This window comes from Mustela lutreola, chromosome 10 (assembly GCF_030435805.1).
Source record: "Mustela lutreola isolate mMusLut2 chromosome 10, mMusLut2.pri, whole genome shotgun sequence".
Taxonomy (NCBI): domain Eukaryota; kingdom Metazoa; phylum Chordata; class Mammalia; order Carnivora; family Mustelidae; genus Mustela; species Mustela lutreola.
The window spans coordinates 80,291,743-80,307,224 of record NC_081299.1 but is presented as its reverse complement, the minus strand read 5'-3'; the positions used below and the strand labels follow the sequence as shown (position 1 = coordinate 80,307,224).

At 37.8% G+C, this 15,482-nt stretch overlaps 1 protein-coding gene across 2 annotated transcripts in view; it reads right to left on the bottom strand.

The window, feature by feature from the left end:
• ABCD3 (ATP binding cassette subfamily D member 3) overlaps positions 1-15,254 on the bottom strand; it is a 76,707-nt gene extending 61,453 nt beyond the window's left edge. Inside the window, exons 1-2 of one of the 2 annotated variants that reach the window (XM_059135588.1) lie at positions 14,757-15,252; positions 14,353-14,577 (exon numbers count right to left, since the gene is read on the bottom strand). Coding sequence is in view for 1 of the 2 variants with exons in the window: in XM_059135587.1 (XP_058991570.1) it covers positions 14,757-14,866 (110 nt within the window). In the remaining variant the exon portion in view is untranslated. Of the gene's footprint in view, positions 1-14,352; positions 14,578-14,756 lie in introns of both variants that reach the window. The other variant, XM_059135587.1, reaches the window with a different exon arrangement.
• Between the last annotated feature and the right edge of the window lie 228 nt (positions 15,255-15,482).

Here is a 15,482-nt window from a genome sequence, read left to right as displayed (position 1 = left end):
AAAAAAGAATTAAATGTTCAGGGGAAGAAAAACCACTTTCATGAATGAAGGCAAATACAGACATTATCTGACAAAATGGAGAAAGTTCATTATCAGTAGATTTGTAACTAAAGGTTATATTGGTGGTAGCTGGGAGGGTGATACCAGCTGGAAGGTTCAGGCTGCAAAAATGAATGAAGAGCAACCAAAGTAGTAAATCTATAGTTAACTCTAAATGGATATTAGATAAAACAATAATAATGTCTTTTAGTACTTTATCAAATAAATAAATAAAATCTAAAAAAAAAAAACCTTAAAAATATACACACATATATTTATAATATATAATAATAAAATATAAATATAAATGCATATAAATCAGGAGTAAACTAACCAGAGCCACTGCTCTTAAAGTCATTTTACTGTTTAAGAGGGGGATGAAGTATTACTGATTAATGTTTAGACTTAAGAATTTTAACACATGTTGGGGCGCCTGGGTGGTTCAGTGGGTTAAAGCCTCTGCTTTCGGCTCAGGTCATGATCCCAGGGTCTTGGGATCGAGTCCCGCATCGGGTTCTCTGCTCAGCAGGGAGCCTACTTTCCTTCCTCTCTCTCTGCCTACTTGTGATTTCTGACAAATAATTTTTTTAAAAAGTTAAAAAAAAAATTTAACACGTGTTAAAATCTCTAGGGTAACCAGTAAAAGGAACATAAAATAAATAATTTCAAAACTACTAGAAGGTATAAAAATAATGAAAAAATAATTACAAAGCAATTTTGCTGTTTAATCAACAACAAAAAGAAAAAATTTACAAGAAAAATTCCCAAATGTTTGGTAATTATGGTAAATTAAATATGAAACAAATCCTTTGTGTTTCTCTTAAAAAGAAGGAATCTACTTTCTCATTCCTGAATCTGGGCCAAGCTTGTAACTTGCTCTAACCAACAGAACGTGGCAGAAACCTTTTTGCTTTTATTTTGGCCCCTTGGAGTGCTGACCTGAGACTACAAATGAGGAAACTGGTATAGTTTACTAGATGATAAAAAGTCACTTAGATGAGAACAAAGGCACCCCAGCCACTAACTAGTACCATCAGCCAAATATGAGTGAAGCCTTCTTAAAACTTCCCCCATGTAGACAATCCTGTAGTTGAATGCAGCCTCAAGCAAACCCAAAACAAAACCAGCCAAGGAACCACCCAGCAACCCACAGAACTGAGGGGAGAAATAATTATTTGAAGCTATTAAATTTTGAGGTGGTTTGTTATCCAACAATAGATAACTGACATAAAGAGATAAATTTGTGAAAAGTCATGGGTCAATGAAAAAATTTTTGAAATGTATGATATACACATCAAATGATATGTTTAAAATGGTATAGTCTATATATCAAAAAAAAAAAAACTGTGTGCTGCCGCTAAAGCATTGCTTAGCGAGAACTTTATAACCTCAAATGCATACTTCAGAAAAGAAAGGCTGGAAATTCATATCACTCTCAGAACATTAGAAAAATAAAATTCAGGGCGCCTGGGTGGCTCAGTGGGTTAATGGCTCTGCCTTAGGCTCAGGTCATGATCCCAGGGTCCTGGGATCCAGACCCGTATCAGGCTCTCTGCTCAGCAGGGAGCCCGCTTCCTCCTCTCTCTCTCTGCCTACCTCTCCATCTGCTTGTGATCTCTGTCTGTCAAATAAATAAAAAAATAAATCTTTAAAAAAAAAAAAAAAGAAAAGAAAAGAAAGAAAAATAAAATTCAGCAAGGAAAGTGTAAAGAATAAAAGAATACAGAGGGAGGCAAAAAAAGAAAAGGGGGGAAATAAGAGACAGTAAATAGAGGTAAAGCAAAACTGAAAGCTGGATTTTTGAAAAAAAATCACACATTTTTACACATTTATGGCTAGAGTAATTTTTTTAAAAAAGGAAGGCAATCATACATTAATCTAAAGATTAAAAGTAATCCTCATCAAAATTCCAACATGCTGATCCTAAAAATTATACAGAATAGTTGAAAGAGCTGATAACCAAGGCACATTTTAGATTTTGTTGTTAAGATCCACTGCATTCATAAAATAGGGTTTCTCCAAAGAATCTATAAAATAGAGAGCATTAAATCAGTAGTTACTTGTTGTAAATCAAGAGATTCATAATGACACTTAAGAACTCGCTGGTCACCTTCAGAGAATAACAGGTAACTAATGGAGTATTCTAAAAATTGGTCAAATTAAGAACAAATATCTATCCTACCTTTCCTAATTGAACTGTACCACTGGGTAACCAAATAGTAGATGAAGGGAAGTTCCTTTTTATGGAAGCATTCCACCTTATAAAGGAAGAATAAAGAATTCAAATACTACCATTTTGTAAGCCCTAATAAATAAAAATTCACTGATTTATGCATTAAGCAACAGTGGCTGCTAAAAATCACAAAGAGAAACAACCACATCAACACCTAGGAAGCATTCTTTTCCAAAAACAAAACAAAACAAAATCTAAGCTTTGATCAAGCTTTTAGATCCAACTACTAATTTACAGGAAATACAGAGAATGAAGAAAAAGTATGCAATCAGCATAACCTAGATGGCAGAATCTGTATGGGTCAAAATAGTTGACTGCTTCAACAAATGGGAAGAAAGAAAGGGGAAAGACGAATAGCAGCAGCACACGCAAATTAAGAGAAACAAATAAGAAAACACACATCTAAATTATACTGCTTAAGAATGCACATTTGGGCAATAAAATTAGAAAGAAATGTAGAGATGCAATACTATAGAAGTCAAGATAGCAGTTAACAGCAAGGAAGAGGGATGGGCTCTGACCTGGAAAAGGGAACAGGGAAGACTAGTGGCGTGATGGGCAAAGATTTATTTTTTGACCTGTGCAGTAGTTACAAGGGTGTTTATCTTAAAAACTAAAAAATTCATTAGATTATATATGTTTTTATGTAATTTCTTTCAGTTGTGGTATAATATATAATAAAAAAGGTATTTAAAATCTTAGAATATTTCACCATGACTCTAACATTTTAACAACATATTACCACAAAATTTTAAAAATTAACTTAACATAAAACTTTTTCTTAACCCCTGAATGATTGGTGACTGTTTTTTTAATTTAAGTCCATTTGAAGGATTTGATAAAAATACTTTATTCCATCTTCTACCTTCCACATGGCTAATTCAAACAAACTTAAAAACTCTCATAAGCAGGTACAATTTTCACCCTTCTGATTCCTCACTGGTAAAATGAATAAAACAACTATCCCAAAAGACTATTTGTGAAGAATAAATATAAAATACTTACAGTAATGCTTAAAATATGGTAAGTGCTCAATAAATAGTTCATAGTAAAATTTCCAGGGACTCCTTGGAGTCCCTTCTCAAATCGTTAACTCCATTAACTCCATGCCTTTGCTCAACCTGTTTTCCCCCACCTAAAACGCCTTCTACCTCTTAGCAAAATACTACAAATCTATTAAAGTCAGGCTCAAATGGGAAGCCTCCTCAGATAACAACAATCAAATTAGCTGAATATGCTTTGATAACTTTATTTTCAATTCTGTACTTCATTAATTTAATTGTATTCATTCAGGTCTGCTAATTTAGCAAAAGGATTACATTGGTGTGTTTTTGAAAAAAACACTTTTTAAGCACACTCAAAGCTTCAAACTCTCTTAATATGTACAATAACTCCCACTGAAGAGCATAACCATCAGCTATCAAAAGTATTTTATCCTTACATTTATAGATGGCGATACCATTGGCAGAGATGCCTAAAACAAGTGTTTTTTTTTTCCATAAAAAGAATGCACAAAGAGAGCCATGTCCATAAGCAAGAGCCTGATAAAAAGTTTTTTGTAGAAATAACTATAAATGCTTATGTGTCTGGGTGGCTCAGTCAGTTAAGCATCTGCCTTCAGCTCAGATCATGATCCCAGCATCTCAGGACCCAGCCACAGCTGGGTCTGACTCCCTGGTCAGTGGGGAGTCTGCTTCTCCCTCTTCCTGTGCTCCTCCCCCTACTTCTGTGCACTCTCACTCACTCTCTCTCTCAAATGCATAAAATCTTTAAAAAAAAAAAAAAAGGAACTACAAATTGCATTTCTAAACAACTCCGACATTCCATACAAATCATTACAAAAGAAAGAACAATAAAGAAATATAATAACCATTTTTATAAAATTTAATTTGGCATATATAATTGTAAAGAAAACTGCAAAAAAAGTATCATTCTTCTAATTCCAGTTTGTATTTTACTATAACAGATTAGAAGGTGAAGCTATTCATCAGGTCATGGATGAGACTGATGTTGATCCTAGGGAAAAAATTACAAATTATTTATGCAAATGGACAATATGACACCAGTACTTGGAAGAAGCTGTAAATTCTATGAACAAGCACAAGTTCACCAAAAAGTCATGTTGGACCAAATTCATTTTCTTTTCTGAAGGGATCATGAAAATTCTATAAACTTAGTTTATTATGCTACAAAGCATTTGATGATGGACTAAATCAGTTCTCCACCTTTTCCATGCAAAAAAACAGATGCCACATACAGCTCTAGGGTCTCATCTTCACTGCTCCATAACCAGAAAAGAAAGACTTTTTCCCAAGGTTGCCTGGGTGGCTCTGCTGGTTAAGCTTCTGCCTTGGGCTCAGGTCATGGTCCCCGGGTCCTGGGATTGAGCCCCGTGTTGGGCTCCATTCTCAGCAGGGGGCCTGCTTCTCTTTCTCCCTCTGCTGCACCCCCATCTTGTGCATGCTCGCTCGCTCTCTGTCAAATAAATACATAAATCTGGGGAGGAAAAAAAAAAAAAAAGACCCTTCCTTACCAGCTCCAGCAGAAACATCTCAAAGGAGGACTCCCACTGGCCCAATATGGATTTGATGCCTAGTCCTATGGTCAGAATGCCAGGTCATTACCAGAAGGAAAGGTGTAAAAAAGTGCTAGGTAAGTTTGAAGATGAGAAATAATAACAACACCCCAAGGGTGTCAAATAATAGAAAGGTTACAGAGTTATGTGTAAACACATGTTCTATACTTGACCCTGTCCAATAACTTAAATTCACTGGGAAAATACAGAGAAGGAATACTAATTAAACATACAGGATCAAAAAAAAATTAGAGGAAGTAATACATCCCAAGATAAGTCTAAATATGTGCACCCAGGTTTAATTTTTTTAAAAAGTCAAACACAAGAAGTTGAGGAGGGCAAATGAAGGGGAAACAACTGCGTAAGCTAAATCCAACTGAAGAGTATAGATGGTCACAAAAATAATACATGTAACCTCATCTATTTTTTAAAAAGTTTAGGATCTACAAAGCAAGTAATAAGCCATTCTACTGTGTGTCAGTCAGACCACACTTAGAATAATAAATTTAGTTTTGGACTTCTTTAAGAGGTGGAGAAATAAAGAATATCATTCAGGAAGCAGCAAATGAAAAAACACAGAGGCCCTGAAGCCATGTCACATGAAAGTAAATACTTTCTAACTCCAAAAAAGGCTTCTTTAGGGAGATTTTCATGGGCACATTTGAGGAAATTTTTAGGAAGGCTTAATGGTTTTTGAGAACCTAATAGTGGCATGTTTGGCTGTCATTTTAGTTTTCCTTTCAGCAAGCACAAGGAACTAAAGCTATCTTCTATTTATTGAGCTTTGTTCCAGTGACTACTGAATTAAGACAATTTCTGATTTAATCCTTAAACCACTGAGTTAAGTAAATACTATTATCCCTGTTTTGCTGGCGAGAATACTGAGGCTCAGAGGCTGAGTAAACTTTGTACAAGGTCACAGATGTAGCGAATAGCTGCACAGAAATTTGAACCCATGGGCACCTGGGTGGCTCAGTGGGTTAAGCCTCTGCCTTCAGCTCAGGTCATGATCTCAGGATCCTGGGATCAAGGCCCACATCAGGCTCTCTGCTCAGCAGGGAGCCTGCTGTTCCCTCCCACACACCCCGGCCTATCTCTATGCCTACTTGTGATCTCTCTCTGTCAAATAAACACATAAAATCTTAAAAAAAAAAAAAAAAAAAAATTTGAACCCATATCTAACTCCAAAGACCATACCATGTTTTATAGTATGCTAAACCACCTCCATAATAAAGATCAAGTTGCTGCATGTAAAAATGTGCATTCTTGCAAATTAAAATGTCATGACATTATTTTATACCTTTAAAGAAGTAAAAAAAAAAAAATCACCCTTTATTGATGAGATAATTAAATTTACACTCATTTCAGAGTATTCTACGGCAGAACTCTTTTTGAGAAGTAACAGGTGTAATTTGTGTAGCTCCACAATGTTCACACCTTTTCCATAAACACTAAGGAAAGTTCATTAGCTTTCATTCTATAACCCCATTTCTGGCAATCTATTCCCAGGAAATAATTCAGGAGAGACAGAAAAGTTTACCAGCAAAAAACATTTAGCATTATCTAGAAAAATTACAGAAGAAATCTAGATGCCCCAAATAAATTATGATATAGTCACACAAAGAAGTGTTTATGTATTTCTTTAAAGTACAGTTACAGGGGCACCTAGGTGGTTCAGTGGATTGAGCATCTGTCTTCTGCTCAGGGGTCCTAGGATCCAACAAAGTAGCACACGCAACTCCCTGCTCAGCCAGGAGTTGGCTTCTGCCTTTCCCTCTGCCCCTCCCCCTGGCGTGTGAGGGCTCTCTTTCTCTCGCAAATAAAATCTTTAAAGAAAAAAGTATAGTTATGAAGTCCATGTAGAAACATAGGGAAGATGTCTACACATTAAATGAAAATAGCAAAACAAGTACACTATAATTATGTAAAAATGCATGCATATAAATGAGAAATAAGAAGTAACAAAAATAAAATAATACATATGTTATAGTGATCACACTATGGATAATTTGATTTTTTTAATTATTTTTATTGTTTCAACTGTATTGTTAACTGTGAAAAGGTTATAAAACAATAATGATACCATTTTTATAAATTTCTAAGACTTGTTTTACCCATGCATCTATAATGGGCCCAGCTCCAAACAGCTCATAATATCCTTAAGAAGACATTAACATTTGTTACAAGAAAAATTTGTTATTTAAAACAGTAACCACAGCCCTAAGAAAGGAGCATCTCAGAGTGAGAGTCAGTCAACAAACTTTTTTTGAGAGCCAACTACATGTCAGCCACAGTTCTAGCCACTGGGACTATAAAATTGAACTAAAAAGACAAAAATTCCTGCCGTCATGGAACTTACATCCTAGCAGCAGAGACATACAATAAGCAAGATAAATATGTAAAATAAATACCGCATTTGCTCATGATAAGGAAAAGCCAGGAAAGATGTTATTGTACCAATAACAGAGAATTATAATTAATTAAACAGTCTGTACCCAGTTCCCGCCCAGCAGACCACAAACAGCTACAGAGTTCTGAGAATACTGCTTCTGGATCTGACCTGAATCAGGTGGTTTCAGTACACAGATGGTTTTCCTGGCAAATTCTTTGAGGACTTTTGCTTAACCATTCTCTTTATTCTGAGATCCAAATGGGGCCTATAACATCCACTCATGGCTCCTGCCAAGGGTCTCCTGCATCTCCAGCCCCTCACCTGACTCATGCTTGTACTTTACAAAACATTCAGTGGGCCTGTGAAACTAAGCAAAGGGAAGCCAGCCTCTCCTAGAGCCTGATTCAAAAGGAGCAGGTCTCAGGAAGGAAAGCTGAATTTGAAGCATGCAAGAAAGCTGTAAAGTTAGTGGAGAGAGAGTACAGGGAATAAAAGCTAGAGATATGAGAACATTTAAGAGGTACAGAAAAGATCTAGCAAAAGACCAGAGGGCTGAGGCTCAGCGAAAAATAGTCAACAAACTGCCAACAGTGGAAATGTCAAAAGAACTTATAAATAAAAGAATGTCTCCATTTTAAGCTGTTTACTTGATTGAGATATAACTGCTGCCACCATTCCCAAATTTTTGATAAAATTCTACTACAATTACCTGCTTTGCGCCTGATAATTTATAGGAATCAAGGCAGATACCAAAAAGATAGGCTTAAGAAACAAGATGTAAGTAGAATCTAAAATAGAGCAAACACTTTTGCACAGGGAAATAAACTATCAACAAAACAAAAAGGCAACCTACTGAATGGGAGAAGATGTTTATAAATGACATATCTAATAAGAGGCCAATATCCAAAATAATAAAAAAAAAATTCTACAACTCAACACCAATAAAACCACAAATACTCCAATTTAAAATGAGCAGAGGACCTAAACAGACATTTTTCCAAAGAAGACATACAGATGGCCAATAGACACATAAAAAAGATGATCAACATCACTAATCATCAGCGAAAGGCAAATAAAAGCCACAAGATATCATCCTACACCTGTCAGAATGGCTAGTATCAAAAAGGAAACAAGTGTTGGCATGGATGTGGAGAAAAAGGAACCCTCATGTACTGTTGGTAGGAATGTAAACTGGTACAGCCACTGTGGAAAACAGTATGGAGGTTCCTCAAAAAAATTAAAAAAAGAAGTACTACGTGATCCAGTAATTCCACTACTGGGTATTAACCCAAAGAAAACAAAAACACTAATTCAAAAAGATATATGCACCCTTATGTTTATTACAGGATTATTAACAATAGCCAAGATACAGACACAAACCAGTAGATGAATTGATAAAGATGTGATGTACACACACACACACACACACACACACAGTGGAATATTATTCAGCCATAAAAAAGAGATCTTGCCATTTGCAACAACATGGATGGACCAAGATAACAGTATGCTAAATGAAATAATTCAGAGAAAGACAAACCTTATGATTTCACTTATATGTGGAATCCAAAAAAATACAAATTAACAAAAAGCAGAAAAAGACTCATACATAAAGAGAACTGATGGTAAAAAAAGGGAAAGGAGCTGGGCAAAATGGGTGAAGGGGAGTGGAAAGTACAGGTTTCCAGTTATAAAATGAATAAATCACAGATAAAAGGCACAGCATGGGGAATATAGTCAATGGTACTGTAATAACATTTGTATGGTAGCTATACTTGTGATGAATATAGCATAACTAATAAACTTAAAGAATCACTGTGTTATATACCTGTGACTAATATAACAGTATATGTCAACTATACTTCAATTTAAAATATATATTTATATTAGGAACCCCTAGTTGGCTAAAATAGAAGAGTATATAACTCTTGATGTCCGGGCCATCAGTCCAAGCCCCACATTGGGTATAAAGATTACTTACAAATAAAATATTTTAAAACAATAAATTGAAAAAATTTAAAAATATATATATTAAAATTTTAAAAATAAATAAAATGAAACAGAGCAGAGGCAAAAAAAAAAAAAAAAAAAAAAAAAAAAGTTAAATAAGGTGACACTAAGAAAAATACAAGCTCCCTGAAACGCCTAAGAAATCCCTGGAGGACAAAACTGTGTTCCCACCATCTACAGAGCAGGCTTTGAAAAGAATAAAGGATCACTCCATAAGCTGGGGGACTTGGCTACACCGTCATAGCTAAAAACTAGATCACACCCAGTCAAGTAATTAATAGATAAAACAAGAAAGGCACCTCAGCTTTTGACAACTGTGAAGCTGGAGAGATCCCAGCCAGGCTAAGGACATCAAATTTCACTGTCCTACCAGCCCACAGACCTTTTGCCCAGGCCCCTCAATAAAATGGTTTGATTAAAAAATAATAATAATAAATTTAAAAAAAATAAATAAGGTACCTAAACTGCTTCAGAAAGTTAAAAAGGATCATTATTTAGATTATCCAGAGTTGTTAAATGATACTTCATGGAATGGATGATGGTCACCTAAACCTTAAAGGATAAGAGCTGAAGAACAGATAACATAAGGAGAGAGATTCCAGGTTTGGTTAATATGCGTAAAGCTCCAAAGCCTGGAATGAACGTGGCCTGTTCAGAGAACAGTGCAAAACTGCTCTGTTTGGAACAGAGGATACTGACTGGCAGGCAAAGGCATATAAGATCAGCCGGTAAGGTGAGACCAGGTAAGGGAATGCTCTGAAATCCAGGATGAGAAATCTGAACTTGACAAGCTTCATGGGAAGGGAAAGAAACTGCTTAGTTCTGTTTTTGTTCTTCATGTTTGGTTTAAGATTATAAAATACTACAGCAGTGCAGACTGGTCTCTTTGCCCTCTAAAATTGACCCATAATTTTCTACTACCTCGCCCATGTGACATTCTCTCAGATATACAACTATTGCCTCTATTACCTAAAGCCTCAACTCATGTTTGAACTGGTCCTACATCCAGAACTGCCAGACAATTACCCTTAACCTTAAAAGTTCTTCAACTAAAAAAAAAAAAAAAAGTTATTCAACTATCCTACATAATTTGTTCACCTTATACAACACTAAGTGTCTATCCCATGACATGTGCAAACTAGGAATTTATAACTTGAGGCAGTACATGACCTCAAGAAACTCAGATATAGGCAGAAGACAGGAAAGTAAACTAGTACAATACAGAGTGCTAATTAGTAGAGAAATGCTTAGCGTATCATGATAGCAAAGGACAACAACATCAGTTTGGAAATCAGGAAAAGACAGAAAACACCTAAGAGAAAGTGTTAAATGGACTGAATTTTGAAAGAAAATAAACACCAGAAGGTGGTGAAAAGTGCTGGGGGTGACAGTGATTATAATCAGACTGCAAAGGCTGAGCAGAGCCTGTCATACTCAAGAGACTGTTTATCCACAATGCTAGATGAGTATAGGAAGTAGTAAAGGACCAGATTACAAACATGATTTTCTCGTGCCGAGAATTTTGTGTTTTAGAATAACTAAAAGACTAATGAAGGAATAACAAGATTATAATTGTGGGGTTTTTTAAAAAAGATTTTATTTATTTATTTGACAGAGATCACAAGTGGGCAGAAAGGCAGGAAGAGAGAGGGGGAAGCAGGCTCCCCGCCCGCTGAGCAGAGAGTCTGATGTGGGGCTCGATCCCAGGATCCTGGGATCATGACCTGAGCTGAAAGCAGAGGCATTAACCCACTGAGCCACCCAGGCTCCCCTATAATTGTGTTTCTTAAAAACAGCTCTGGTGGTAGTGAAAGATGGACTGAAAGGGTACCACAAAACTTCCTCCTACCACAAAATGCAACAAAAATCTGATAAAGCTGCTATTAACATTCAATTTATCTGCAGTTATCCACTCCTACTCCTTTCCTAGGCTTAGCTCATATTTTTCATAAAGCCTTTCCAAACTCTTCCATAACACATTAATCTCTCCTTTCTCAGAACATCTAAGGCATGTCTGTCTATACACTGCATTCTGTCACCACCTTACAAGTTTAACTAATTCGTATTTAAATTTCTCCTCCCTAACAAGAATGTAAGCTCGCTATGAAAAGATGTCATATTTTTTTTTGACTGTATGTGTAATACACACATACACACACACCAATCCTCCCCCCCACAGCACCTAGGGCAGTAATACAACATTTTAAAACAGATACTTCCTTTGAACTGAATATATGGTTTCCTTTATCCATGAGTACAGATTCCACTATTCCCCATAAATAAAAAAATAAAATGTGTGATTCTCAAATGTATGATTTAAAATTAAGGGGAAAAAGTTATATGGTAATGGGAAATGAACTCAGGGCAACTTTCTAGGAAGATGAAAATGTTCTAATTTATGATAGGAGTGTGTTACACTGTTGCATTACATTTACTTAAAAAATGTATACTGTTTAATATATATAAATTTATATATAAATTTATACTGTTTAATATATATAAATTTACCTAAAAACCTGTAAGATTTATACTGTTTAATATATATAAATTTACCTAAAAACCTGTAAAAATAAGAGATAGGAGTAAGGGGTTATAGATGAAACATGAATGGCAAAATGTTAATGACATTTCTTCAGTAAAACATATAGATGGTTCATAATATTATTCTGCTTACTTTGAAAAAAACATATTAACAAAACTAAAAAATAACTCAGAAAGTTAAATGAATTATTCTCCTAATGTTCGGTATAATGTGACATTGTAACTTTTAAAGTGGTTTTACTAGCTCTAGAATTACCTAGTTGATTCTAAGGACTATCTTCTAAGACAAATGTATTGTTAGTAGCATAGATGAAAAAAGGCCAAGCATCCATAGGTTCCTTAATTAAGCATCAGATAGGAAAATTAATTAGTCTGTTACAAACGATACCCAAAAAGCCAATAAAATATAAAGTCAGAATTTTCTAATCTCCTAATCTTCAAACTGTGCACCGAAGATAGCATTTGAAATATGTCCAAAAGTTTCTGGAAATACAACAACTACAAAAATACACTCAACAGGGGCGCCTGGGTGGCTCAGTGGGTTGAAGCCTCTGCCTTCGGCTCAGGTCATGATCCCGGGGTCCTGGGATCGAGCCCCGCGTCGGGCTCTCTGCTCCGCGGGGAGCCTGCTTCCTCCTCTCTCTCACTCTCTGCCTGCCTCTCTGCCTACTTGTGATCTCTGTCTGTCAAATAAATAAATAAAATCTTAAAAAAAAAAAAAAAAAAAATACACTCAACACCACTCTTGAATGTTTTAAAATAATTCAATTAGTTTATCTCGGTAATTTAAACTTCGTGCTTATCTACTCTTTTATTTTCTTTTTTTTTTAATTGTTATTAACATATAATGCATTATTTGCCCCAGGGGTACATGTCTGTGAATCATCAGGCTTACACACTTCACAGCACTCACCATAGTACATACCCTCCCCAATGTCCATAATCCAGCCACCCTATTTACCCTCCTACATGCTTATCTACTCTTAATTTGCATTCTCCTCCCACAAAATATTTTATGTGGAAAATAAAGATCTTCCTTATTCATGTCAATGCACAAGGTTAACAATCTTTTGTTCAGTAAATTAGTTGTTGTCTAACTTAATCCCTCAAAAAGTCCTAAGTTTCTCAAAAAGATTTCCAAAGCATTTTACAATAAAATGTAAATGAAAAAACACCTAAAATTTAGTAAGACAGTTTCTATTAGACTGTTTTGTTATTTCCCAGGAGATGATATTTAAAACTTTCCTTACAATAATCTACAGCCTTATAAATCACTAGCTATCTAAACTATGACTGGAACCGACATGAAACGTTTCTGGGATACTAATAATGTTCTTATACGGGTGCAGATCTGAGTGCTGATTACATGGGTGAGCTCTATCTGTAAAAATTCTTCAAGTACTATACTTAATGTATACTCTTCTATATTCCTATTATACATGTAATACTCTGATAAAACAAAATAAACCACAGTTGTTAGAGCTGTCCTCAAATTCCCTACCTCATACTAAAACACCTGTTCTATGCACCGAAACATTTCTCTAATAAAAGGTAATACAAAGTTATCTTACAACATTTGACATTTTCTGATATAGTCCCAGATAACAAATAACTTCCATTTGCAACGGGGAGCTCAGAAAGCACACAACAGAAAAAAAACAAAAAACAAAAACAAAAACCTCTATGTTTTCCAGAAGAAATCATTTTAAAAGCTAACTGAATAGAAGAAAAGTGGATTGGCACTGTATTGTCTAGACAAAGATGTAAATCATTTTCAACTCTTAATCAAATTGAGAAAGGAAGAGAAAGACCACCACTTCAGACCTTAGTAAGGTAAGGAAGACAGGAGGTTAGTAAGAATTTCATGGATCAGAGTCCCCTTGTTAGTGATTTAGTCCCAAGTCTACTACTCATCAGATATGTCAAGCAAAACAAAAACAAGAGGCAACAGCATCTGCCCAGACAGATGAATGAAATAAAATACATGAAAGCAGTTTGCCAAGATTTAAGATGGAATATCCAATGACTGGCAAGAATGCTAGGAAGTAACCTTTCCTCATTCGCTTGCTGAAGCCAAGTGTCTCCCAGAGAATAAAATATTATGTCTGTAATCCCACAACAGTAACTCAATTCTCTCTTTTCCTTCCTCTAATCTTATAATCGCCCAAAAGCTAAACATTAAGATTCTCTCGAGGAGGAAGAAGTGGAGTATAATCAAAAAGAATCTTGATCCTCAGCTAAATCACACTTTAACCTTCCACCTCAACAGCCAGGGGAGGGAACCTTGCCTTCTAAATTCAGCCTTTCGGGGTGAAATGACCAGCTCCCACGGAACACCACCTTACAAAGCAATCTTACCCAAAAGACCCAGGGCAGTTCACATGTACAATGCTCACGACTTGGAACAGCAACTACTAGGGAATCGTGCCAAACCCCATCGAAGTGACTGAGGCAACAGTCTCCATCCTGGCGAGTCCAATCCTCAGCCTCAAATCACAAATACACATCCACAAAGCAATCCCACGGTCTTTCAGGAGATGAGATGACAAAACTAGAACGCACCCGGAAAGTTGATACAGGAGGTGGGCTGGAGGCGACAGCCTCTGGGTAGAGGCTCAGGGCTGCTAGCGGGCGCTGGGAAAAAACTCACGCTCTCGGAGTCAGAATTGGGCGTAGGGAGCACTAGGGACGAGGCCTGGGGGCAGGAGGTACAGGTTTCCTAGCGGGTGTGGCGGAGACCGACATTCCCGGGAGCAGAATGCTGGAAGCAGGGAACACTGGGGATGACTGCGCGAGAAAATCAGACACCTTGAAGTTAGAGCCTGGCAGCAGCCATGGCCCGCCCTCCCTACGCTTGACCCCTCCGGGCCAAGGGACCGGTCCGCCCGGCGCCAGGCTAGAAAAGAGAGCGCGTCGGGAGCGCCCGCTCGGGCCCGCGGAGGCAGCGCGGTCGAGGGCCTTCTTACCCGTGCAGGCCGAGGGCGCGGCGCCTCTTGTGGAGCAGGCAGAGCAGCAGAAGCGCGGCCCCGGCCAGTGTGGAGTTCCGCGCCGTCAAGTACTTGCTGAAGGCCGCCATGGAACCACCTGAGCGAGCGAGCCCGGAATGGGGCCGCGGCGGCGTCTGCTACCCTTAATGCAGGAAGCGCGGGGGAGACTGGGAGGAGAAGAGCGAGCGGAGGGAGGGCGGTGTCGGCAGCGCGGGACCGCCCCCTGGCGCGCGCCGCCGCGTCGTCCGCGCGCCGTAGCCCCCCACGGACTTGAGCTCGGCGGGAGCGCGCGGGAGCGCCACGGAGGACGGAACAGTTCTAGGACGCTCTCTGCGCACGCGTGGACCCCCGCAGGGTCACCCGGATTGCCCGCGCGGAGATGGTGCTGATCTTTTCTCTGGCGCTCCCTGGTTCTTCCGGGCCTGGTTGCTGTCCCTGCCTCACCCCTACTCCCACCTTCGTGCGCACACACCCACCCCAGCTTTCCCAACTGGAAGAGCAGGCCTACCCAGCGCGGAGGACAAAGTGTGACCTGCCACTCCGCCTCCCTCCCTCCCCCGCACCGTGAAGGGCCGTTACCACCCTCTTAAAGGGCTCAGGAAGAAGGGGAATAGCCCCATCATAGAGCATTTCTACAGAACTGAAGGCACGGTGATTATTTAGACGAAAACACCGAAGAGGTGTAGGGAAATGTGGGAAGAATGA